Here is a 24,319-nt window from a genome sequence, read left to right as displayed (position 1 = left end):
GGACAGACGGACGGACAGACAGCTCTAAGCCGGTTCCCACCCACAGGCAGCGAGTGAGAGGCTACTTTGTTTCCCTCCGACTTTGTTACTTTGTGTCATTTCGCGTGAGCGCCAAAATGAAATCCTCACATTATTTCTCTCCAAATGGGAAACAAACAGCTGGTGAGGGTGCACTCTTGAGTTTGAAATCGAAGCCACTATAGTATTGTTATTGTTGTTACATGGCACTTGTAACACATCACAGCAGCCTGCCTCTGAACGGGAATAGCCCAGTGGCTCATATATAAAAATGGCTGGTGAGGGTGCACTCGTGAGGTCGAATTTCTAAGCCATTTTGGCCCTCTATTATATGCCTCTCCCTTCGCACACACCCAGAGTGGGACAATGTTGTGTGCGTAAAAGTAGCCTAGTGTGCGTAATTTCTTTTTCACGACAGGTAGTACATGGAAATCAATGCGCTTTCTATGGAAAGAGGTGGGTGGCTCTTAAAAGAGCCTTTTGTGGTACAACATGTGTCGAGTAGAACACTGTTTGTAATAGGTTTACTTCTTCTTGGGGGCTGCCTTCTTGGCCTTGGCTGCCTTGGGCTTGGCTGCCTTTGTAGCCTTCTTGGGGCTCTTGGCTGCCTTTTTGGGTGTAGCGGGCTTCTTGGCCTTCTTGGGGCTCTTGGCGGCCTTTTTGGGTGTAGCGGGCTTCTTGGCCTTCTTGGGGGACTTCTTTGCAGTGACGGCCTTCTTGGCTGCTACCTTCTTGGGCTTCTTAGCCGCGGCTGGCTTCTTGGCGGCCACCTTCTTTACTTTGGGGACTGTGGCTTTCTTGGCGGGCTTCTTCGCCTCGACGGCTTTCTTGTTGAGCTTGAAGGAGCCGGATGCACCGGTGCCCTTGGTCTGGACCAGGGTGCCCTTGGTGACGAGGCTCTTGACTGCGATCTTGACGCGGGAGTTGTTCTTCTCCACGTCGTAGCCGCCTGCCGCCAGCGTCTTCTTGAGCGCGGCCAGGGACACGCCGCTCCTCTCCTTGGAAGCGGTCACAGCCTTGACGATGAGCTCGCCTACGCTGGGTCCCGCTTTCTTGGCCTTGGCTGCTGCCTTCTTCTTGGGTGCCTTGGCCGGTGCGGCGGCGGCGGGTGCTGGTGCGACTTCTGCCATGTCTGTCTGTCGTTTGGTCCGGTACACACACACACACACACACGGTCTGCGAGGAGTAGTTTCCTGTAGATGCTGTTCTGCGCTATTGAAGCTCCACACTGAGCAGGGGGCTGGCCTTAAACGCGACATGAGAACCATGTAGACTCAAGCCACCCAGCTCGGCTTCTCTGGGCTGGCCAAATGCTCTTTCACTTGTGTTTTCTGTTCGCCTATATCGGCCCAAAAGTCACCGACGGAGCCGTGTTTTTGCTCCAAAAGCGAACGGCCCAGCGAGCAGACTTGTCTCCGTTCAGAATAAAGTCATGTGGGCCGCGCATTTTGTTGCGACTCGCTCAAAACCTCACCGTTGGACTGTCGGGTGGAGCGGTGCGCACTGGTTTTCCTGTGCTATTTGTCTCCTAAATGGCCTAAAAGTGCATCCGATTGCGAGCAGCACTTGTTGTGTAGTGAGCCGAGATGTCTGGCAAGGGAATCAAATGGTTTGGTGTCCCCTGATGTGGTCCAGGGTGTTTTAAAGAAGTGCTCTTTTGGGGACCTTAAAACACATGCACCTGTGAGGCCTGGCTGAGACGAGTGTTGTACTTCAAGTTTCAAGTTGTATTCGTCGTATGTACAGGATCCACATGGTATAAACTGTCGTACGACATGCTTACTTGCACTGTGTGTGTATTAGTACTTTTTGTGCACTGGCAGTGTGTGTGTTGTTGTTGTATTTGTAGCCTACTATTTCTACACAGTGAGATTGTGTGTTGTCTTCCCCTCCCTTCTGGTAGGTAGGTAGGTAGGTAGGTAGGTAGAGTTAGGTTGGCTGTCTCTACTAATATATTGTTCACCTGCTTGACTCCGCAGCGTGACTCGGCTCGGTCTTGTTGGGTTGTGTCTGTGGGTCTTGGTGTCTGGCTGGCGCTATGGAGGCTGGCGCCCCATGGGCTATGGCGCGTTGATATAGGCCTAGATAGAGGGAGTCTCTATCTCTCTCTCACTCTCTCTCTCTCTCTCTCTCTCTCTCTCAGTCTCTCTCTCTCTATCACACTCACTCATTCACTCACTCACTCACTCCTTCAGTCACTCATTCACTCCTTCACTCACTCACTCACTCCTTCAGTCACTCCTTCACTCACTCACTCTCTCTCTCTCTCTCTCTCTCTCTCTCTCTCTCTATCTCTCATTCTCTCTCTCTCTCTCTCTGAGTGGGACAAGGGCTGCATATGTGGTTGGACTGGGAGAAGAATCCCAGCAGGTGCATGTGGGTCAGAAGGCTGATTGCGGCCTCTTTTCTTTTCCCTGTTGTATAGGCTATCCCCAAGGTAGTCATTGGAATCCACTACTGCTCCAACGACTATCTCACTCACTCACTCCTTCACTGTGTTATACTGTGACTTGGCCTACAGACACATTCATATCCCCACTTTGTCACGTGGAAGCCACTGCCTTTTATCCTGTTGCCTCGTGAGTGTAGTAGGAAGGAAAATACACTACGTGACTCAAATGTACTACACTTCACATGGACATTTTGAGTCATGTAGCAGACGCTCTTATCCAGAGCCATAAAGGGCTACGTTCATATATATATATATATAATTATATACATATATATATATATAATTATATACATTCATATTATTCACCACCTTTTTATTCTTGCCATTATCATTCTCATCGTTAGGGTATAGTCCAATGATGGAGCATCCATTCACTCCATCCGTGTCCTACCGATTCAGGAAGTCAACTCAAAATGACTATCCGCTCATTAGACGACAAAAGGCATTTCTTTCCAATCAAACCCAACAGACTGCCTTTTTGATTCATTTATTTACACCCTTTGTCAAATGGTGCCATTTTACATTGCCTTCACCTGGAATGGAGCCCGACAAACATGGGTTACTATTCAGCGCGCAAAGACACCAAAAAGGCGCGCTAAACCCCTACGCTGGAACGGGCAGGGGAAATGATACAATGTAGCCGCTCTCCGAGCCGGCGCGCGCCGCCCATTAAACAATGATACAATGTAACCGCGGTCGTACAATGTAACGCAGCCTACCTACGCATTCATTCGGTGGCGATGGAATTGCTTTTTTTACTGACAGAGTGGGTGGCTCTTAAAAGAGCCTTTGGGTTAGTAGAGCAGTCCAAATGCGCTGTTTACTTGGAACTGGTGTACTTGGTTACGGCCTTGGTGCCCTCGGACACGGCGTGTTTGGCAAGTTCACCGGGGAGCAGCAGGCGCACTGCGGTCTGGATCTCCCTGGAGGTGATGGTAGAACGCTTGTTGTAGTGGGCCAGGCGAGATGACTCTCCGGCGATACGCTCGAAGATGTCGTTCACGAAGGAGTTCATGATTCCCATGGCCTTGGAGGAGATGCCGGTGTCGGGGTGGACCTGCTTCAGGACTTTGTACACGTAGATGGCGTAACTCTCCTTCCTGGACTTTCTGCGCTTCTTGCCGCCCTTCCCTGCGGTCTTGGTGACGGCTTTCTTGGAGCCCTTCTTGGGCGCTGACTTTGCTGGCTCGGGCATGATGATGTCTCGTTGTTCCTCAGAAACGAATGAGGGGGTGAAGGGCGCTTACCCGTCTTATGAAGAGGAAGCTAAGCAAAGTCAGCGGCCGTAGACACTCCCCTGCTCCCTCCCTCCCTCCCTCCTCTCTATAGCCTATGCTCTGTGACCGATGGGGAATTGTGTGTTTCAAAAGGGGGGCTTTAATAGGTGTCCAAATGGCACGATTGTTGTGCCAAATAATGCTGGTGATAGAATTGCCCACTTTGGCACCGTCAGACATAGGGCTCCCATTTTGGACTGTGTGTGTGTGTGCGCGCTGTCCCCCTCTTTTCGAGCCACGTCTACCGACTCGTGGTGGCTTTATGTTGTCCAAATTCCACTATTGCTTGACCCAAAATAATAACGTTCTTACACTTTGCCACTGTCAGATATAGGCCTCCCTCTGTGCACTAAAACTGGACGAGACATTAGAATCCTCTAATTAATACTCCATGTCCACTCGAAGTGGCTCATACTTTCTTACTAAATAGCATACAATTTTATATATATATATATATATATATAACACTATATGGAATGGGCCCATTTGAAGCGGATGTGGGTGGCTCTTAAAAGAGCCTTTGGGTTCGAGTCGGGGTGTTGAGGTTCCGAAGAGAGTGGGTTTAACCGCCGAAACCGTACAGGGTGCGTCCCTGACGTTTCAGAGCGTAGACCACGTCCATGGCGGTAACGGTCTTCCTCTTGGCGTGCTCGGTGTAGGTGACTGCGTCACGGATAATTGTCACTTACCTGTACTTACTGGCTGCCAGCCCTCGGTGGAGTATATCGAGGAACAGAGGGTGCCTTTTAGGATAAGGACTAACAAGGTTTTGACTAGGTGGGATACAGCTACGACCGGAAGTGACTTTTCCCTAGCAGGTTAGGCTAATTAGGCTAGAGTGCAGATACTTGACATGTACAGTACAACAACAAATCACAGAGGGCCTGTTACCACAGCCTATAGGCTTGAACATCATAATATAACAATATATAATAATACTCATACATAATAATCGAAAATCACCTTTGACTACAGTGACATTGGTAGTAAGTAGGCTACAGTATAATGGATAGCTACCCAACTGGGACAGAAAGTGGAAATGGAAGGGGGACACGCAGTGAGCAAAACTCCTAACGACATAAAAACACAGACACTTCAGTGGAACGCACAGGGCAAGACGGGAAGGAAGACGTGGAGAAGGACCTATTGAAGAGGAGATGAAGAACACCGGAAGCATCGAGTGAAGAAATGGGCCCGGAACAGGGTTAGGCCGAGATGCACTGTTGACGCCCTATGCTTCATTTAGGACCTCAAAGAAATGAGTCAACTCCTATAGGGACTATTTTCACCGCCACCTGCTGGACCAGAGGTCATGTGGCCAACACTCTGCTTGAGATCATTAAGAGCTATAAGGAGTCCATCAACTACCTGGTCAGTCAAGTCATATAGGGGGGATTTCATGGCCACCTGCTGGAGCAGAAGTAATGTTTGCCAACACTGGCCTTAAAATCATTAGGAGCTATAAGGAGTCCATCAACTAACTGGTCAGTCAAGTCATATAGGGAGGGATTTCATGGCCACCTGCTGGAGCACAAGTAATGTTTGCCAACACTGGCCTTAAAATCATTAGGAGCTATAAGGAATAAATCAACTCATCATTCAAGTCATGTAGGGAGGGATCTTAGCACCACCTGCTGGATCAGAAGTACCCTTCACCGTAGGCACAAGAGAGCCATCATCTCTCAACCGGTGCAATTTCCATAAGTATGTGGTAATAAAACAAACAACGACCGCTCATCATATAGGCAGTGGTTTCAAAACTCTAAGCGCGTGTTCAAGTAGAGCACACCAAATCATACATGTACTTGTTCATCACACTGAATCAGTGTTTAATCTAGAAATACATGCCTCGCGTTGCAATACGTGTTCTGGTAATGTCATTGCTTTCCACAATGCAATGCTCACATCACTTTCCGTGTGATATTGTTGTTCATTTGTTCAAATGTATTTGACTATGACTTAATCCGACTGCTCTGAATTCATAATCACCTCACGGTTTGGTGTTAACCTACCGATTTTCAACTGCTTTGCCTACTGCAGATTAGGAACGCTGTCATGAAAATGTATGCTTGGGAAGTCTAAAATGAGGGTAACTCCCCTTAAGGTAAATGTCTGTGTTCTGAGTGGCAAAAAAAATACTGATTTTGTAATGCCATTTAGATATGTGCATACAGCCTGTCCTTAGGCAAACGCATTTAGAAGGGAAAGAAGTGGAACCAATGAATACTTTTCTTGCCTTGGGGTTGAAGCTCCATTGTATCTCTCGTAAGTAATGGGTCTGCCCACAGAGATCCTATACTAGTTAGTGTTGTAGTTCCTATTTCTACGGTTTTGCCTACCTGCAGCAATCAGGATTTACCTGCAGTGTTGATTGCGAATCCGTAATTTCTCATCTCATAATAACAGATGTTTTGCAAACCGTTGATGTTTAAATACATGGATTCCCGGTGTCCGGATACCTTTTCTCTTAAGGGATCTGATTGAGTGAATCCAAAGTAAAAATGTGAACATTTTTCTGACTTGGTCTAAATACATAATAGGATGAATCATTCAGGTAAAATAACACAATGTCTATTTGAGTTGAATCAACATAATATAATCATTTTTTACCTCTATCATCTTTACTCTATGTATTGGACCACATCTAAACAACTTACTCAAGCTTATCTACGCATAAAAACAAGCTAAAAGATCTACTCAATAATATGACGTGTGCTTTTGTTGACTGTAATAGCTTGAGTACATTCCACAAAGTCATTTTTTTTACAGTGTATCTAAAGACACGTTTGTTGTGGTGATGCACTTTTTCTTTGACGTTGAACTTGCATTGAACAGACAAATCCATTTCGTTACAACCCTTTTGTAGTATGATTTAGGAATATTTGTGGATGATCCTAATGTCTATGCTTGAATAGTGATTGGTTGTTGGTGAAATATTGTTGAGAACCCATCGTTTCCTGCCCTTTTTTCACTATTGAGCAATGTTGAAACATTTGTTTTGCTATTGGATTCATAATGGTGACCTGGGACAAGTAATTAGTGAAAACCAGAGTTCAGCAGTTGCCATTAAAGCGATCGAACCAAGTCATCCTAATAGGCTAGTATTAGCCTAAAGCAGGGTTTCCCAAACTCGGGGCACGTTTTGGGAGTTTTGCCCTAGCACTACACAGCTGCTTCAAATAATCAACTCATCATCATGAAGCTGGAGTATTAGAATCAGCTGTGGAGTGCTAGGGCAAAACGCAAAACGCGCACCCCTTGGGGACCCCAGGACCGCGTTTGGGAAACGCTGGCCGAAAGGGAATCACCATGATGTGCAGTACCCACATTTAACCACAAGATGGCCTCCGTGCTCCACTGTAAAGTTTTGGCCTCTGCATGAGTCTCTCAGCAGCACTGCAACATGGGACTTTCAAAGTAAGTTGGCATGCAATGTTTTTTCTGGACTGCATGCAAGGCTATTATTACACACAACTAATAGTGTCAATTATTCATCTGAACACAATTCTTGTTACTATTCGGCCTATATTATCACTCGTTTCTTTTTCCCCTCCTTTGTAAAGCATTTTACTGTGCTACTATAGTTCAAAGGAAGTGGATGATGCCAGATGGTTGTGTATATACACACAAACAAACATTGAAGCTAGACTTCAGGCAACTAAAAGGTGCAATACGTAGCTTTTAGACGTGTTAGTGAACAACATACATGGTGGCTAATGTAGAGGTGCGTGTATACATGGAACAATTGTGCCTTTTTGATGGAAAAATGGAGGTGGCTCTTAAAAGAGCCTTTGGGGGATTTTCGAGTTCAGGTCATCCTCATTTATGCGCGCTCTCCGCGAATACGGCGGGCCAGCTGGATGTCCTTGGGCATGATGGTCACCCGCTTGGCGTGGATGGCGCACAGGTTGGTGTCCTCGAACAGGCCGACCAGGTAAGCCTCGCTAGCCTCCTGCAGGGCCATCACGGCGGAGCTCTGGAAGCGCAGGTCGGTCTTGAAGTCCTGGGCGATTTCTCGCACCAGGCGCTGGAAGGGCAGCTTGCGGATGAGTAGCTCAGTGGACTTCTGGTAACGACGGATCTCTCTCAGAGCCACGGTGCCGGGCCTGTAACGGTGAGGCTTCTTCACACCGCCGGTGGCCGGGGCACTCTTGCGAGCAGCCTTAGTGGCGAGCTGCTTCCTGGGGGCTTTGCCACCGGTGGATTTGCGAGCGGTTTGCTTGGTTCTGGCCATGGCGCTGCTCTGACAGTGGAGTATAGCCTCGAAATGCCTATGTGAAGTTTATAAAGCCGGCAGTGGCGGCTGCTGATTGGACACCATCTCCCCACCACCCCGATTGGCCCGTTGCGCAGGCCTCCTCCGTTGGCCATTGGACGCGAGGCCCGGCCTCTCCAAAACTCAAACTCCCGGTGCGCGCGCAATAGGACGCCGCCGGCCCTTTACGCGCAATAATAGTCGCCAAAGTCAAGAGTGACATCTTATAGGCACGTGTAATCTAATGCTAGCCTGCTATGGCAAACGAGGCCTAGTAGGTGTAGTTGTTCATGCAAGGCCTCATGTGGGCACAGAATGTCGAAATAGTTGTGTATACACCCACTCAATGTATTGCGGTCATAGAAAGGTACTTTGCGCTTTTGGAGAGCTAGGTGGTTGGCTCTTAAAAGAGCCTTTGGGGGTTGAGTAGTCAAGTTGAAGTCGCAGTAGCGAATTTACTTGGCTTTGACTGCCTTCTCTGTCTTCTTGGGGAGTAGCACTGCCTGGATGTTGGGCAACACACCACCCTGAGCGATGGTCACACCGCCGAGCAGTTTGTTCAGCTCCTCGTCGTTACGGACGGCCAGCTGCAGGTGACGGGGGATGATACGAGTCTTCTTGTTGTCACGGGCAGCGTTGCCGGCCAACTCCAGGATCTCAGCAGTCAGGTACTCGAGCACGGCGGCCAGGTAGACTGGTGCGCCAGCGCCCACACGCTCGGCGTAGTTGCCTTTGCGCAGCAGCCTGTGCACACGGCCCACGGGGAACTGGAGACCAGCACGGGATGAACGGGTCTTTGCCTTCGCCCTGGCCTTGCCTCCGGTTTTGCCTCTTCCGCTCATATTGGTAGCTTGAGAAAGTCACAGAAAGTCTGAATGAGCCGCTCGCCACTTCGAGAGCCGTACATATACCTCGCCACAAGAGGCAACGATTGGCCACCGGGCCGGTGTGGCCTTATCCAATTGGAGCGAGGGACAGACGGACGGACAGACAGCTCTAAGCCGGTTCCCACCCACAGGCAGCGAGTGAGAGGCTACTTTGTTTCCCTCCGACTTTGTTCGGTCATTTCGCGTGAGCGCCAAAATGAAATCCTCACATTATTTCTCTCCAAATGGGAAACAAACAGCTGGTGAGGGTGCACTCTTGAGTTTGAAATCGAAGCCACTATAGTATTGTTATTGTTGTTACATGGCACTTGTAACACATCACAGCAGCCTGCCTCTGAACGGGAATAGCCCAGTGGCTCATATATAAAAATGGCTGGTGAGGGTGCACTCGTGAGGTCGAATTTCTAAGCCATTTTGGCCCTCTATTATATGCCTCTCCCTTCGCACACACCCAGAGTGGGACAATGTTGTGTGCGTAAAAGTAGCCTAGTGTGCGTAATTTCTTTTTCACGACAGGTAGTACATGGAAATCAATGCGCTTTCTATGGAAAGAGGTGGGTGGCTCTTAAAAGAGCCTTTTGTGGTACAACATGTGTCGAGTAGAACACTGTTTGTAATAGGTTTACTTCTTCTTGGCCTTGGCTGCCTTGGCGGCTTTGGGCTTGGCTGCCTTTGTAGCCTTCTTGGGGCTCTTGGCTGCCTTCTTGGCCGCTGCGGCGGGCTTCTTCACCTTCTTGGGGCTCTTGGCGGCCTTTTTGGGTGTAGCGGGCTTCTTGGCCTTCTTGGGGGACTTCTTTGCGGTGACGGCCTTCTTGGCTGCTACCTTCTTGGGCTTCTTAGCCGCGGCTGGCTTCTTGGCGGCCACCTTCTTTACTTTGGGGACTGCGGCTTTCTTGGCGGGCTTCTTCGCCTCGACGGCTTTCTTGTTGAGCTTGAAGGAGCCGGATGCACCGGTGCCCTTGGTCTGGACCAGGGTGCCCTTGGTGACGAGGCTCTTGACTGCGATCTTGACGCGGGAGTTGTTCTTCTCCACGTCGTAGCCGCCTGCCGCCAGCGTCTTCTTGAGCGCGGCCAGGGACACGCCGCTCCTCTCCTTGGAAGCGGTCACAGCCTTGACGATGAGCTCGCCTACGCTGGGTCCCGCTTTCTTGGCCTTGGCTGCTGCCTTCTTCTTGGGTGCCTTGGCCGGTGCGGCGGCGGCGGGTGCTGGTGCGACTTCTGCCATGTCTGTCTGTCGTTTGGTCCGGTACACACACACACACACGGTCTGCGAGGAGTAGTTTCCTGTAGATGCTGTTCTGCGCTATTGAAGCTCCACACTGAGCAGGGGGCTGGCCTTAAACGCGACATGAGAACCATGTAGACTCAAGCCACCCAGCTCGGCTTCTCTGGGCTGGCCAAATGCTCTTTCACTTGTGTTTTCTGTTCGCCTATATCGGCCCAAAAGTCACCGACGGAGCCGTGTTTTTGCTCCAAAAGCGAACGGCCCAGCGAGCAGACTTGTCTCCGTTCAGAATAAAGTCATGTGGGCCGCGGAAGGGCCGTGCATTTTGTTGCGACTCGCTCAAAACCTCACCGTTGGACTGTCGGGTGGAGCGGTGCGCACTGGTTTTCCTGTGCTATTTGTCTCCTAAATGGCCTAAAAGTGCATCCGATTGCGAGCAGCACTTGTTGTGTAGTGAGCCGAGATGTCTGGCAAGGGAATCAAATGGTTTGGTGTCCCCTGATGTGGTCAAGGGTGTTTTAAAGAAGTGCTCTTTTGGGGACCTTAAAACACATGCACCTGTGAGGCCTGGCTGAGACGAGTGTTGTACTTCAAGTTTCAAGTTGTATTCGTCGTATGTACAGGATCCACATGGTATAAACTGTCCTACGACATGCTTACTTGCACTGTGTGTGTATTAGTACTTTTTGTGCACTGGCAGTGTGTTTGTTGTTGTTGTATTTGTAGCCTACTATTTCTACACAGTGAGATTGTGTGTTGTCTTCCCCTCCCTTCTGGTAGGTAGGTAGGTAGGTAGGTAGGTAGTTAGGTTGGCTGTCTCTACTAATATATTGTTCACCTGCTTGACTCCGCAGCGTGACTCGGCTCGGTCTTTGTGTCTGTGGGTCTTGGTGTCTGGCTGGCGCTATGGAGGCTGGCGCCCCATGGGCTATGGCGCGTTGATATAGGCCTAGATAGAGGGAGTCTCTATCTCTCTCTCACTCTCTCTCTCTCTCTCTCTCTCTCAGTCTCTCTCTCTGTCTCTCTCTCTCTCTCTCTCTCTAGTCTCTCTCTCTGTCTCTCACTCTCTCACTCTCTCTCTCTGTCTCTCTCTCTCTATCTCTCTCTCTCTATCACACTCATTCACTCCTTCAGTCACTCATTCACTCCTTCACTCACTCACTCTCTCTCTCTCTCTCTCAGTCTCTCTCTCTCTCTCTTTCTCTCTGTCTCTCTCTGTCTCTCTCTCTCTATCACACTCACTCACTCACTCCTTCAGTCACTCATTCACTCCTTCACTCTCTCTCTCTCCCACTCTCTCTCTCTCTCTCTCTGTCTCTCTCTCTCCCTCTCTCTCTCCGAGTGGGACAAGGGCTGCATATGTGGTTGGACTGTGAGAAGAATCCCAGCAGGTGCATGTGGGTCAGAAGGCTGATTGCGGCCTCTTTTCTTTTCCCTGTTGTATAGGCTATCCCCAAGGTAGTCATTGGAATCCACTACTGCTCCAACGACTATCACTCTCACTCATTCACTCACTCACTCACTCCTTCAGTCACTCACTCTCTCTCTCTCTCTCTCTCTCTGTCTCTCAGTCTCTCTCTCTCTCTCTCCAAGTGGGACAAGGGCTGCATATGTGGTTGGACTGGGAGAAGAATCCCAGCAGGTGCATGTGGGTCAGAAGGCTGATTGCGGCCTCTTTTCTTTTCCCTGTTGTATAGGCTATCCCCAAGGTAGTCATTGGAATCCACTACTGCTCCAACGACTATCACACTCACTCCTTCTCTGTGTTATACTGTGACTTGGCCTACAGACACATTCATATCCCCACTTTGTCACGTGGAAGCCACTGCCTTTTATCCTGTTGCCTCGTGAGTGTAGTAGGAAGGAAAATACACTACGTGACTCAAATGTACTACACTTCACATGGACATTTTGAGTCATGTAGCAGACGCTCTTATCCAGAGCCACTTACAGTTAAGTGAGTGCGTACATTTTCATACTGGCCCCCCGTGGGAACAAACCCACCGTTCGCTTCTACCAATACTACAGGGACTATATGGATGATCACTTACGAAATTACCTGTAGGCCAAGGGCTACGTTCATATATATATATATATATAATTATATACATTCATTCATATTATTCACCACCTTTTTATTCTTGCCATTATCATTCTCATCGTTAGGGTATAGTCCAATGATGGAGCATCCATTCACTCCATCCGTGTCCTACCGATTCAGGAAGTCAACTCAAAATGACTATCCGCTCATTAGACGACAAAAGGCATTTCTTTCCAATCAAACCCAACAGACTGCCCTTTTGATTCATTTATTTACACCCTTTGTCAAATGGCACCATTTGACATTGCCTTCACCTGGAATGGAGCCCGACAAACATGGGTTACTATTCAGCGCGCAAAGACACCAAAAAAGGCGCGCTAAACCCCTACGCTGGAACGGGCAGGGGAAATGATACAATGTAGCCGCTCTCCGAGCCGGCGCGCGCCGCCCATTAAACAATGATACAATGTAACCGCGGTCGTACAATGTAACGCAGCCTACCTACGCATTCATTCGGTGGCGATGGAATTGCTTTTTTTACTGACAGAGTGGGTGGCTCTTAAAAGAGCCTTTGGGTTAGTAGAGCAGTCCAAATGCGCTGTTTACTTGGAACTGGTGTACTTGGTTACGGCCTTGGTGCCCTCGGACACGGCGTGTTTGGCAAGTTCACCGGGGAGCAGCAGGCGCACTGCGGTCTGGATCTCCCTGGAGGTGATGGTAGAACGCTTGTTGTAGTGGGCCAGGCGAGAGGACTCTCCGGCGATACGCTCGAAGATGTCGTTCACGAAGGAGTTCATGATTCCCATGGCCTTGGAGGAGATGCCGGTGTCGGGGTGGACCTGCTTCAGGACTTTGTACACGTAGATGGCGTAACTCTCCTTCCTGGACTTTCTGCGCTTCTTGCCGCCCTTCCCTGCGGTCTTGGTGACGGCTTTCTTGGAGCCCTTCTTGGGCGCTGACTTTGCTGGCTCGGGCATGATGATGTCTCGTTGCTTCTCAGAAACGAATGAGGGGGTGAAGGGCGCTTACCCGTCTTATGAAGAGGAAGCTAAGCAAAGTCAGCGGCCGTAGACACTCCCCTGCTCCCTCCCTCCCTCCCTCCTCTCTATAGCCTATGCTCTGTGACCGATGGGGAATTGTGTGTTTCAAAAGGGGGGCTTTAATAGGTGTCCAAATGGCACGATTGTTGTGCCAAATAATGCTGGTGATAGAATTGCCCACTTTGGCACCGTCAGACATAGGGCTCCCATTTTGGACTGTGTGTGTGTGTGCGCGCTGTCCCCCTCTTTTCGAGCCACGTCTACCGACTCGTGGTGGCTTTATGTTGTCCAAATTCCACTATTGCTTGACCCAAAATAATAACGTTCTTACACTTTGCCACTGTCAGATATAGGCCTCCCTCTGTGCGCTAAAACTGGAAGGGACATTAGAATCCTCTAATTAATACTCCCTGTCCACTCGAAGTGGCTCATACTTTCTTACTAAATAGCATACCATTTTTTTATATATATATATATATATATATATAACACTATATGGAATGGGCCCATTTGAAGCGGATGTGGGTGGCTCTTAAAAGAGCCTTTGGGTTCGAGTCGGGGTGTTGAGGTTCCGAAGAGAGTGGGTTTAACCGCCGAAACCGTACAGGGTGCGTCCCTGACGTTTCAGAGCGTAGACCACGTCCATGGCGGTAACGGTCTTCCTCTTGGCGTGCTCGGTGTAGGTGACTGCGTCACGGATCACGTTCTCCAGGAACACCTTCAGGACACCGCGGGTCTCCTCGTAGATCAGACCGGAAATACGCTTCACGCCGCCGCGGCGAGCCAGACGGCGGATAGCGGGTTTGGTGATTCCCTGGATGTTATCGCGGAGAACTTTGCGGTGACGCTTGGCGCCTCCTTTTCCGAGTCCCTTGCCGCCTTTGCCTCTTCCGGACATGGTGTGTTCGCTAGTTGAGTTCAAGTGAATGAATGACTTCAGCGCCGGTGCGCTATTATCTGCGTTTGGTCGACCTGATTGAGGCCGGCGGCACAGAAAGCGCGCCTCTGTTATATGTTCGGAGGCGTTGCAAAGGGGAGGGCGCTCGTTCTAGGGGACTAGGGAGGAGCGATTTCAAAGATGACGTGAAAGCAACTAACGTGCGCGGGAAACATACTCAAATACTGATATAGGCTATGTGGAACACAAGGCCAAACTGTGACAACTGGGTGATCAGCTAGTACACTGTGTCCCTCTCCTCATATTGTTGTTGTTGTTGTTGTTGTTGTTGTTGTTGTTGCACCTGATTCTACTCATTGAGGACTTGGTAATTTAGGTGACAGGTTGTTCAATCAGCTGTGGCTGTCCAGGCCTACAAGAAAAATGGGTCCTGTTGGGGGTAGGCTACTCTACCGCTGGAGTTGGGAAACACTGAACTAGTAGGATCAGTCTGTTTAGCTATGGAAGGACGTGTCGTATTGACTGTCATTAATAACATCGCTCTTCTTCTTTCTTCCCTAGACAGCACTCGGCCTGACAGTAAGGGGACCAAGAGGACCTGGGGTGCGGATGGGAGGGGTGGTGATCCCTCTGCAAGCTGGAGCGTTTAGAAAATAGTTGTCATCATCCTTATGCCTAATGTGTGTTGCAGCCAAACAGCACACACTGTTTGTGTGACTCCCTGACATTACGCTATGATGTAAGCACATTTGGGAATGTCTTCTATTTTGTTGCATAAAGACGACCGTATGCATAAACGGTGAGGCCGAGAGTGGCGTACCTTTACACACACACACACACACACACACACACACACACACACACACACACACACACACACACACACACACACACACACACACACACACACAATGAAGGGATTGATTTCCTACCCATACAGAGGTGATAGTGATGTGCCAATATTGTATGGTACCTTTCTTTGCAAACCAATAATAAAGCTTCTTATAATGGGGATTATTGTTATGATGTTGATCATTTGTATTCCCGCAGGATAGCCTCAGATGTGTCGTCAAAGGACGGCCACAGAAAGAGGGCCCATCTCAACTGTTCATTTCAAAAGGGACAAATTGGAGGGGGGCACTGATGCCATAAGGGCCCAAGAGCACAGACTGCCACTTTATCATTCAGGGCAGTTTAACATCTCAGATGTGACTAGCTTTCATAGGACAACTTATTTTTGCCATAATTGTCTCTTACCTGTACTTACTGGCTGCCAGCCCTCGGTGGAGTATATCGAGGAACAGAGGGTGTCTTTTAGGATAAGGACTAACAAGGTTTTGACTAGGTGGGATACAGCTACGACCGGAAGTGACTTTTCCCTAGCAGGTTAGGCTAATTAGGCTAGAGTGCAGATACTTGACATGTACAGTACAACAACAAATCACAGAGGGCCTGTTACCACACCCTATAGGCTTGAACATCATAATATAACAATATATAATAATACTCATACATAATAATCGAAAACCACCTTTGACTACAGTGACATTGGTAGTAAGTAGGCTACAGTATAATGGATAGCTACCCAACTGGGACAGAAAGTGGAAATGGAAGGGGGACACGCAGTGAGCAAAACTCCTAACGACATAAAAACACAGACACTTCAGTGGAACGCACAGGGCAAGACGGGAAGGAAGACGTGGAGAAGGACTATTGAAGAGGAGATGAAGAACACCGGAAGCCTCGAGTGAAGAAATGGGCCCGGAACAGGGTTAGGCCGAGATGCACTGTTGACGCCCTATGCTTCATTTAGGACCTCAAAGAAATGAGTCAACTCCTATAGGGACTATTTTCACCGCCACCTGCTGGACCAGAGGTCATGTGGCCAACACTCTGCTTGAGATCATTAAGAGCTATAAGGAGTCCATCAACTACCTGGTCAGTCAAGTCATATAGGGGGGATTTCATGGCCACCTGCTGGAGCAGAAGTAATGTTTGCCAACACTGGCCTTAAAATCATTAGGAGCTATAAGGAGTCCATCAACTAACTGGTCAGTCAAGTCATATAGGGAGGGATTTCATGGCCACCTGCTGGAGCACAAGTAATGTTTGCCAACACTGGCCTTAAAATCATTAGGAGCTATAAGGAATAAATCAACTCATCATTCAAGTCATATAGGGAGGGATCTTAGCACCACCTGCTGGATCAGAAGTACCCTTCACCGTAGGCACAAGAGAGCCATCATCTCTCAACCGGTGCAATTTCCATAAGTATGTGGTAATAAAACAAACAACGACCGCTCATCATATAGGCAGTGGTTTCAAAACTCTAAGCGCGTGTTCAAGTAGAGCACACCAAATCATACATGTACTTGTTCATCACACTGAATCAGTGTTTAATCTAGAAATACATGCCTCGCGTTGCAATACGTGTTCTGGTAATGTCATTGCTTTCCACAATGCAATGCTCACATCACTTTCCGTGTGATATTGTTGTTCATTTGTTCAAATGTATTTGACTATGACTTAATCCGACTGCTCTGAATTCATAATCACCTCACGGTTTGGTGTTAACCTACCGATTTTCAACTGCTTTGCCTACTGCAGATTAGGAACGCTGTCATGAAAATGTATGCTTGGGAAGTCTAAAATGAGGGTAACTCCCCTTAAGGTAAATGTCTGTGTTCTGAGTGGCAAAAAAATACTGATTTTTTAATGCCATTTAGATATGTGCATACAGCCTGTCCTTAGGCAAACGCATTTAGAAGGGAAAGAAGTGGAACCAATGAATACTTTTCTTGCCTTGGGGTTGAAGCTCCATTGTATCTCTCGTAAGTAATGGGTCTGCCCACAGAGATCCTATACTAGTTAGTGTTGTAGTTCCTATTTCTACGGTTTTGCCTACCTGCAGCAATCAGGATTTACCTGCAGTGTTGATTGCGAATCCGTAATTTCTCATCTCATAATAACAGATGTTTTGCAAACCGTTGATGTTTAAATAAATGGATTCCCGGTGTCCGGATACCTTTTCTCTTAAGGGATCTGATTGAGTGAATCCAAAGTAAAAATGTGAACATTTTTCTGACTTGGTCTAAATACATAATAGGATGAATCATTCAGGTAAAATAACACAATGTCTATTTGAGTTGAATCAACATAATATAATCCTTTTTTACCTCTATCATCTTTACTCTATGTATTGGACCACATCTAAACAACTTACTCAAGCTTATCTACGCATAAAAACAAGCTAAAAGATCTACTCAATAATATGACGTGTGCTTTTGTTGACTGTAATAGCTTGAGTACATTCCACAAAGTCATTTTTTACAGTGTATCTAAAGACACGTTGGTTGTGGTGATGCACTTTTTCTTTGACGTTGAACTTGCATTGAACAGACAAATCCATTTCGTTACAACCCTTTTGTAGTATGATTTAGGAATATTTGTGGATGATCCTAATGTCTATGCTTGAATAGTGATTGGTTGTTGGTGAAATATTGTTGAGAACCCATCGTTTCCTGCCCTTTTTTCACTATTGAGCAATTTTGAAACATTTGTTTTGCTATTGGATTCATAATGGTGACCTGGGACAAGTAATTAGTGAAAACCAGAGTTCAGCAGTTGCCATTAAAGCGATCGAACCAAGTCATCCTAATAGGCTAGTATTAGCCTAAAGCAGGGTTTCCCAAACTCGGGGCACGTTTTGGGAGTTTTTGCCCTAGCACTACACAGCTGCTTCAAATAATCAACTCATCATCATCAAGCTGGAGTATTAGAATCAGCTGTGGAGTGCTAGGGCAAAACGCAAAACGCGCACCCCTTGGGGACCCCAGGACCGCGTTTGGGAAACGCTGGCCGAAAGGGAATCACCATGATGTGCAGTACCCACATTTAACCACAATATGGCCTCCGTGCTCCACTGTAAAGTTTTGGCCTCTGCATGAGTCTCTCAGCAGCACTGCAACATGGGACTTTCAAAGTAAGTTGGCATGCAATGTTTTTTCTGGACTGCATGCAAGGCTATTATTACACACAACTAATAGTGTCAATTATTCATCTGAACACAATTCTTGTTACTATTCGGCCTATATTATCACTCGTTTCTTTTTCCCCTCCTTTGTAAAGCATTTTACTATGCTACTATAGTTCAAAGGAAGTGGATGATGGGTTAGGGTTAGGGGTTAGGGTTAGGGTTAGGGTTAGGGTTAGGGTTAGGGGTTAGGGTTAGGGTTAGGGTTAGGGTTTAGGGTTAGGGTTAGGGTTAGGGTTAGGGTTAGGGTTAGGGGTTAGGAGTTAGGAGTTAGGGTAGGGTTAGGGGTTAGGCAGGGTTAGGGTAGGTAGGCTCAGGGTTAGGAGGTTAGGGGTTAGGGTTAGGGTAGGCAGGTAGGGTTTAGGAGGTTAGGTAGGGTTAGGGTAGGGGTTAGGGTTAGGCTTAGGGTTAGGTTAGGGTAGGGGTTAGGGGTTAGGTAGGGTTAGGAGTTAGGGTTAGGGTTAGGGTTAGGGTTAGGGTTAGGGTTTAGGGTTAGGGTTAGGGTTAGGGTTAGGGTTAGGGTTAGGTACAGGGATAAAAACTCAATTGGACACCCCTGTCCAATTCTGTATGTGGAGAAGGTAATGTCGTGGGGAGCTGGGGTTTGTTTTGTTGTACTCCTGGGAGGCCATAGGTGTCCATCGATGTGCTTTGGAGGGGGCTAGGTGGATTTCAAAATGTGGTTATGTTTTTTGCACATAGGTACAGGGATAAAAACTCAATTGGACACCCCTGTCCAATTCTGTATGTGGAGAAGGTAATGTCGTGGGGAACTGGGGTTTGTTTTGTTGTACTTCTGGGAGGCCGTAGATGTCCATTGATGTGCTTTGGAGGGGGCTAGATGGATTTCAAAATTTGGTTATGTTTTTTGCACATAGGTACAATAGGTACAGGGATAAAAACTCCATCGGACACCCCTGTCCAATTCTGTATGTGGAGAAGGTAATGTCGTGGGGAGCTGGGGTTTGTTTTGTTGTACTCCTGGGAGGCCGTAGATGTCAATCGATGTGCTTTGGAGGGGGCTAGGTGGATTTCAAAATGTGGTTATGTTTTTTGCACATAGGTACAGGGATAAAAACTCAATTGGACACCCCTGTCCAATTCTGTATGTGGAGAAGGTAATGTCGTGGGGAGCTGGGGTTTGTTTTGCTGTACTCCTGGGAGGCCGTAGATGTCAATCGATGTGCTTTGGAGGGGGCTAGGTGGATTTCAAAATGTGGTTATGTTTTTTGCACATAGGGTACAGGGATAAAAACTCAATCGGACACCCCTGTCCAATTCTGTATGTGGAGAAGGTAATGTCGTGGGGAGCTGGGGTTTGTTTTGTTGTACTCCTGGGAGGCCGTAGATGTCCATCGATGTGCTTTGGAGGGGGCTAGGTGGATTTCAAAACTTAGTCTCCGTCTGATGGATTCTGCTAAGTGTTTGGCTCTTTGGTGACTTAAAAAAAAGTGCAACACAAACCTATCCCAGATGACTCAGGGGGTATTGAAACGTGCTCCTAGATGGTTTTACAGGGCACTTTTTTTGCACCCCTGTCCAATTCTGTATGTGGAGAAGGTAATGTCGTGGGGAGCTGGGGTTTGTTTTGTTGTACTCCTGGGAGGCCATAGATGTCCATCGATGTGCTTTGGAGGGGGCTAGGTGGATTTCAAAATGTGGTTATGTTTTTTGTACATAGGGTACAGGGATAAAAACTCAATTGGACACCCCTGTCCAATTCTGTATGTGGAGAAGGTAATGTTGTGGGGAGCTGGGGTTTGTTTTGTTGTACTCCTGGGAGGCCGTAGATGTCCATCGATTTGGGCCTCAAAGGTTGGGAAATCTTAGGCAAAGGTGGAAACCCCACAAGACACAATGTTAAAGGTGTCTGAGTAGATGGAGCTACTCGACGGGCCTGTAGCATGGATCTCAATGTATCCACTGAAGTTATAGTAAACTTGTGCCTATATCTGGCTTTTCCCCAAACTACTGCCCTACGGCCTCCAGGTGAAAATCATGAAGTTCCTCTAAACCCAGAGCTATCACCATATCATAATGTTCCCTTAATATACTCATGTTAACCTCAATCCACTGTGCAGTATTCTGCTTAACCTTCTCTAAAGTGTCTATAGTAGGTGAATAGGGTTTAATAAAAGCAGATAGCTTAGCAACCTGTCTAAGCATCCCAGGGGGGCAAGAACCCATAGTAACAGAGTTGGCCAAAATCTCTGAATGGTGTAGAGCCTGCAGTAACTTAAAGTACTTTTTGGTAAGTACCAGATCTACAGGGGCCATAGGTCTATTAATAATCTGTCTCTCCCTTATGTTCATGGTAAGGGCTGGGGTGCACTCACCCAAGTCAATATTCCGAGCCAAACTCCCATAGCGATTGTGGAGAGGGACAGACATATTGGCATCTGTTGTCTCTAAGGCTGATGGTTAAAAACAATGTAAACAGGTAAGGTAAGCATATAAAGATCCCTATCTCAAACAAGCATAGAAAAAGAGGAAGGGTAGGGTAGGTTTAAAAAAAAAAGGGGTTTACATAAAACACACAATGATTAATGACCGGACTGGGAAGAGAACTAGAAACCACACTCAATCTAACAAACACTCACTTTTACAGGTGAACTCTCAAGGAGTAAACTCTCACTGCCATCTGGTGGATTTAGGATGTAATCATTTTCATTTAAAGACTACACAAAACCAAAAAACATCCACCATTAAAGGTATGGAACTGGAAGTGTTTGGTGGTTCTTCCTTTGTAGTTTCCACTTTGTTCCAATGGTAGTATAAAAACAATTTTGTATTTTCCTTAGTGAAGAACAAGTGGACTATATATATATATATATAGTCCACTTGTTCTTATCTGGCTTTTCCCCAAACTACTGCCTTATTAAAGGCCTCCAGGTGAAAATCATGAAGTTCCTCTAAACCCAGAGCTATCACCATATCATAATGTTCCCGTAATATACTCATGTTAACCTTTTTTACAGAGGGTTGAATGTAGTGTTTTCACAATCTGCAGGTTGGGTCAATCTAAACCATGTTTAGGGTCAATCTTACCACCTCCGGTTGCTCCAGGAAGCTTAAACTCAACACAGGTAATCCTTATAGTGGCCTGATGGGTTGACAAAGAAGACAGTTTGATATGGCAATCAAAACCCACATAGGCATCAATTTGAAGTTAGGGCAGCAGGCAATGTATTTCTATGGGGGGAAATGAGAGTGAATAAATGCACGCTGTTGTCACTGTTAAGGGTTAATTCCACATGGTCACGGGTAGGCTTGCACGGATCGGGAGGACCTTAGGAGCGTTCCTGTGGTTGAATTGTGTTTCTAGCCTCAACGGTTCTCTCGCTGTGGCCCAAAAGCATTTAAATTGAGGTTAGGGTTAGGGTTAGGGTTAGGGTTAGGGTTAGGGTTAGGGTTAGGGTTAGGGTTTAGGGTTAGGGTTAGGGTTAGGGTTAGGGTTAGGTTAGGGTTAGGGTTAGGGTTAGGGTTAGGGTTAGGGTTAGGGTTAGGTTTAAGAGAAAATTGCCCTTCAAGAGGACCAAATACACGGGCACATGTTCTCTAATTCTATTTCTCCTATTGATACATCATAGTCCTACAGGAAATTGGGAGATATACCCCAAAGAAAGATGTTATGGTTTATCCCTGAAAAAGAACAGATAAGAGTAACCTTTTCCTCCAAGAGGATAAACACCCAGACACTACCCAAACAATACATACCTTCCAATTCCCAGGCTCCTCAGAATACATCTTTATGAAGCCAGGGTTATAATTTAAAGTACCGATTAAGATTGTCAGTGTCAAGGTTAAAATTAGGCTCTCATACTTTTGTTTCAGACCTGTGGGATTCCTAATATCCACTTTTTTAAGTCCCAAGGGGTTAGGGTTAAGGTTAGATTTGAGGCTTGAGTTCAAATTAAGGTTGGTATCGGGAGTCAAGGTTAGGTTAGGTTAGAGTTAGAGTTAGGGTAGGGCTAGGTTTAGGTTAGGCCAGGAGGCTCAGGGTTAGGTTTAGGTTAGGGTAGGCTTAGGGTAGGCCAGGCCAGGCCCAGGCCAGGCCAGGCCAGGCCAGGCCAGGCCGAGCAGGCCAGGCCCCAGGCCAGGCCAGGCCCAGGCCAGGCCAGGCCAGGCCAGGCCAGGCCAGGCCAGGCCAGGCCAGGCAGGCCAGGCCAGGCCAGGCCAGGCAGGCCAGGCCTAGGCAGGCCAGGCCAGGCCAGGCCAGGCGTTTCAGGAGGGCCTAGGCAGGAGGCAGGCCAGGCCAGGTTAGGGTTAGGTAGGTTAGGGTTAGGGGTTAGGGTTAGGGTTAGGGTTAGGGTTAGGGTTAGGGTTAGGTTTAAGAGAAAATTGCCCTTCAAGAGGACCAAATACACGGGCACATGTTCTCTAATTCTATTTCTCCTATTGATACATCATAGTCCTACAGGAAATTGGGAGATATACCCCAAAGAAAGATGTTATGGTTTATCCCTGAAAAAGAACAGATAAGAGTAACCTTTTCCTCCAAGAGGATAAACACCCAGACACTACCCAAACAATACATACCTTCCAATTCCCAGGCTCCTCAGAATACATCTTTATGAAGCCAGGGTTATAATGTAAAATACCAATTAAGATTGTCAGTGTCAAGGTTAAAATTAGGCTCTCATACTTTTGTTTCAGACCTGTGGGATTCCTGATATCCACTTTTTTAAGTCCCAAGGGGTTAGGGTTAAGGTTAAATTTGAGGCTTGAGTTCAAATTAAGGTTGGTATCGGGGTCAAGGTTCAGGGATTGAGGTGGGGTTAAGATTAGGATTGTGATTGGGGTTAGGATTAGAACTAAAGTTATTATCCGGGTTGAGATTAGGTTTAGGATTAGGGTAAGGTTAAAGCTAGGGTTGGGATTGCTCCAGTTTCAGGTAAGGTTAAGGTTAGGGTTTTTGAGCAAGGATCAGAATTACAATCAAGGTTAGGATTATAGTTAGGGTAAACCAAGAGGTTAAACTTAGGGTTAAAGTTAAGTTTGAAGCTTGCTTAGGGTTAAGGTTATGATCAAGGTTAAGGTTAGGTTTAGGATGAAGCAAGAAGAAGAGGTACGGCCGGGCCAGGCCAGGGCCAGGCCAGGCCAGGCCAGGCCAGGCCAGGGCCAGGCCAGGGCAGCAGGCCAGGCCAGGCCAGAAGCCAGCCAGGCCAGGCCAGCAGGCCCAGGGCCGGGGCAGGCCGCCAGCCAGGCCAGGCCAGGCCAGGCCAGGCCAGGCCCCCCGGCCAGGCGCCAGGCCAGGCCAGGGCCCAGGCCGGCCAGGCCAGGCCAGAGGCCAGGCCAGGCCAGGCCAGCCAGGGCCAGGCCCAGGCCAGCCGCCAGGCCAGGCCAGGGCAGGCAGAGGCAGCCACCAGGGCCAGGCCAGGGCCCAGGGCCAGGCCAGGCCAGCCAGGCCAGGCCAGGCCAGCCAGCCAGGCCAGGCCAGGCAGGCCAGGCCAGGGCCAGGCCAGGCCAGGCCGGGCCAGGCCAGGCCAGGCCAGGCCCAGGCCAGCCGGCCAGGCCAGGCCAGGCCGCAGGCCAGGCCAGGCCAGGCCAGGCCAGGCCGGCCAGCCAGGCCAGGCCAGGCCAGGCCAGGCCAGGCCAGGCCAGGCCAGGCCAGGCAGGCCAGGGCCAGGCCAGGCAGGCCAGGCCAGGCCAGGCCAGGCCGGGGCGCCAGGCCAGGCCAGCCAGGCCAGCCAGGCCAGGCCGCCAGGCCAGGCCAGGCCAGGCCAGGCCAGGCCAGGCCCAGGCCAGGCCAGCCAGGCCAGGCCAGGCCAGCCAGGCCCAGGCCAGGCCAGGCCAGGCCCAGGCCGAAGCCAGGCAGGCCAGGCCAGGCCAGGCCGGCCGGCCGGCCAGGCCAGGCCAGGCCAGGGCCAGGCCAGGCCAGGCCAGGGCCAGGGCCAGGCCAGGGCCAGGCCAGGCCAGCGCCAGGCCAGGGCCAGGCCAGGCCGGGGAGGCCAGGGCCAGGCCAGGCCAGGCCAGGCCAGGGCCAGGGCCAGGGGCCAGGCCAGGGCAGGCCAGCGCAGGCCAGGCACAGGCCAGGCCCAGGGGCCAGGTCAGGCCAGGGCCCAGGCAGGGCCAGGGCCAGGCCCCAGGCCAGGCCAGGCCAGGGCCACAGGCCAGGCCAGGCCAGGCCAGGCCAGGCCAGGCCAGGGCCAGGGCCCAGGCCAGGCCAGGCCAGGCCAGGCCAGGCAGGCCA

At 48.8% G+C, this 24,319-nt stretch overlaps 6 protein-coding genes across 6 annotated transcripts; all 6 read right to left on the bottom strand.

The window, feature by feature from the left end:
* Nucleotides 1-287: 287 nt before the first annotated feature.
* Nucleotides 288-1,174, bottom strand: LOC121558482 (histone H1-like). The gene has a single exon (XM_041871852.2). It carries the CDS (start codon nucleotides 1,146-1,148, stop codon nucleotides 543-545), a length of 606 nt encoding a protein of 201 aa, XP_041727786.2. The 5' UTR covers nucleotides 1,149-1,174; the 3' UTR covers nucleotides 288-542.
* Nucleotides 1,175-2,939: 1,765 nt separating this feature from the next.
* LOC121558501 (histone H2B) lies at nucleotides 2,940-3,678 on the bottom strand. The gene has a single exon (XM_041871870.2). It carries the CDS (start codon nucleotides 3,663-3,665, stop codon nucleotides 3,291-3,293), a length of 375 nt encoding a protein of 124 aa, XP_041727804.1. The 5' UTR covers nucleotides 3,666-3,678; the 3' UTR covers nucleotides 2,940-3,290.
* Nucleotides 3,679-8,293: 4,615 nt separating this feature from the next.
* LOC121558505 (histone H2A) lies at nucleotides 8,294-8,974 on the bottom strand. Its single transcript, XM_045215130.1, has one exon. It carries the CDS (start codon nucleotides 8,842-8,844, stop codon nucleotides 8,458-8,460), a length of 387 nt encoding a protein of 128 aa, XP_045071065.1. The 5' UTR covers nucleotides 8,845-8,974; the 3' UTR covers nucleotides 8,294-8,457.
* Nucleotides 8,975-9,256: 282 nt separating this feature from the next.
* Nucleotides 9,257-10,167, bottom strand: LOC121558481 (histone H1-like). Its single transcript, XM_041871851.2, has one exon. It carries the CDS (start codon nucleotides 10,112-10,114, stop codon nucleotides 9,512-9,514), a length of 603 nt encoding a protein of 200 aa, XP_041727785.2. The 5' UTR covers nucleotides 10,115-10,167; the 3' UTR covers nucleotides 9,257-9,511.
* A 2,297-nt stretch (nucleotides 10,168-12,464) lies between these two features.
* LOC121558485 (histone H2B) lies at nucleotides 12,465-13,184 on the bottom strand. The gene has a single exon (XM_041871856.2). The coding sequence runs from the start codon at nucleotides 13,130-13,132 to the stop codon at nucleotides 12,758-12,760; it is 375 nt and encodes a 124-aa protein (XP_041727790.2). The 5' UTR covers nucleotides 13,133-13,184; the 3' UTR covers nucleotides 12,465-12,757.
* Nucleotides 13,185-13,719: 535 nt separating this feature from the next.
* On the bottom strand, nucleotides 13,720-14,140 carry LOC121558486 (histone H4). Its single transcript, XM_041871857.2, has one exon. The coding sequence runs from the start codon at nucleotides 14,091-14,093 to the stop codon at nucleotides 13,782-13,784; it is 312 nt and encodes a 103-aa protein (XP_041727791.1). The 5' UTR covers nucleotides 14,094-14,140; the 3' UTR covers nucleotides 13,720-13,781.
* Between the last annotated feature and the right edge of the window lie 10,179 nt (nucleotides 14,141-24,319).

The sequence above is a fragment of the Coregonus clupeaformis genome, unplaced genomic scaffold (genome assembly GCF_020615455.1).
Source record: "Coregonus clupeaformis isolate EN_2021a unplaced genomic scaffold, ASM2061545v1 scaf0376, whole genome shotgun sequence".
Classification (NCBI taxonomy): Eukaryota; Metazoa; Chordata; class Actinopteri; order Salmoniformes; family Salmonidae; genus Coregonus; species Coregonus clupeaformis.
This window is presented reverse-complemented; position numbering and strand designations above follow the sequence as displayed.

Coding starts and splice junctions, on each gene's coding strand:
- LOC121558486 (XM_041871857.2), bottom strand. CDS start 14,093: ATGTCCGGAAGAGGCAAAGGCGGCAAGGGACTCGGAAAAGGAGGCGCC.
- LOC121558485 (XM_041871856.2), bottom strand. CDS start 13,132: ATGCCCGAGCCAGCAAAGTCAGCGCCCAAGAAGGGCTCCAAGAAAGCC.
- LOC121558505 (XM_045215130.1), bottom strand. CDS start 8,844: ATGAGCGGAAGAGGCAAAACCGGAGGCAAGGCCAGGGCGAAGGCAAAG.
- LOC121558482 (XM_041871852.2), bottom strand. CDS start 1,148: ATGGCAGAAGTCGCACCAGCACCCGCCGCCGCCGCACCGGCCAAGGCA.
- LOC121558501 (XM_041871870.2), bottom strand. CDS start 3,665: ATGCCCGAGCCAGCAAAGTCAGCGCCCAAGAAGGGCTCCAAGAAAGCC.
- LOC121558481 (XM_041871851.2), bottom strand. CDS start 10,114: ATGGCAGAAGTCGCACCAGCACCCGCCGCCGCCGCACCGGCCAAGGCA.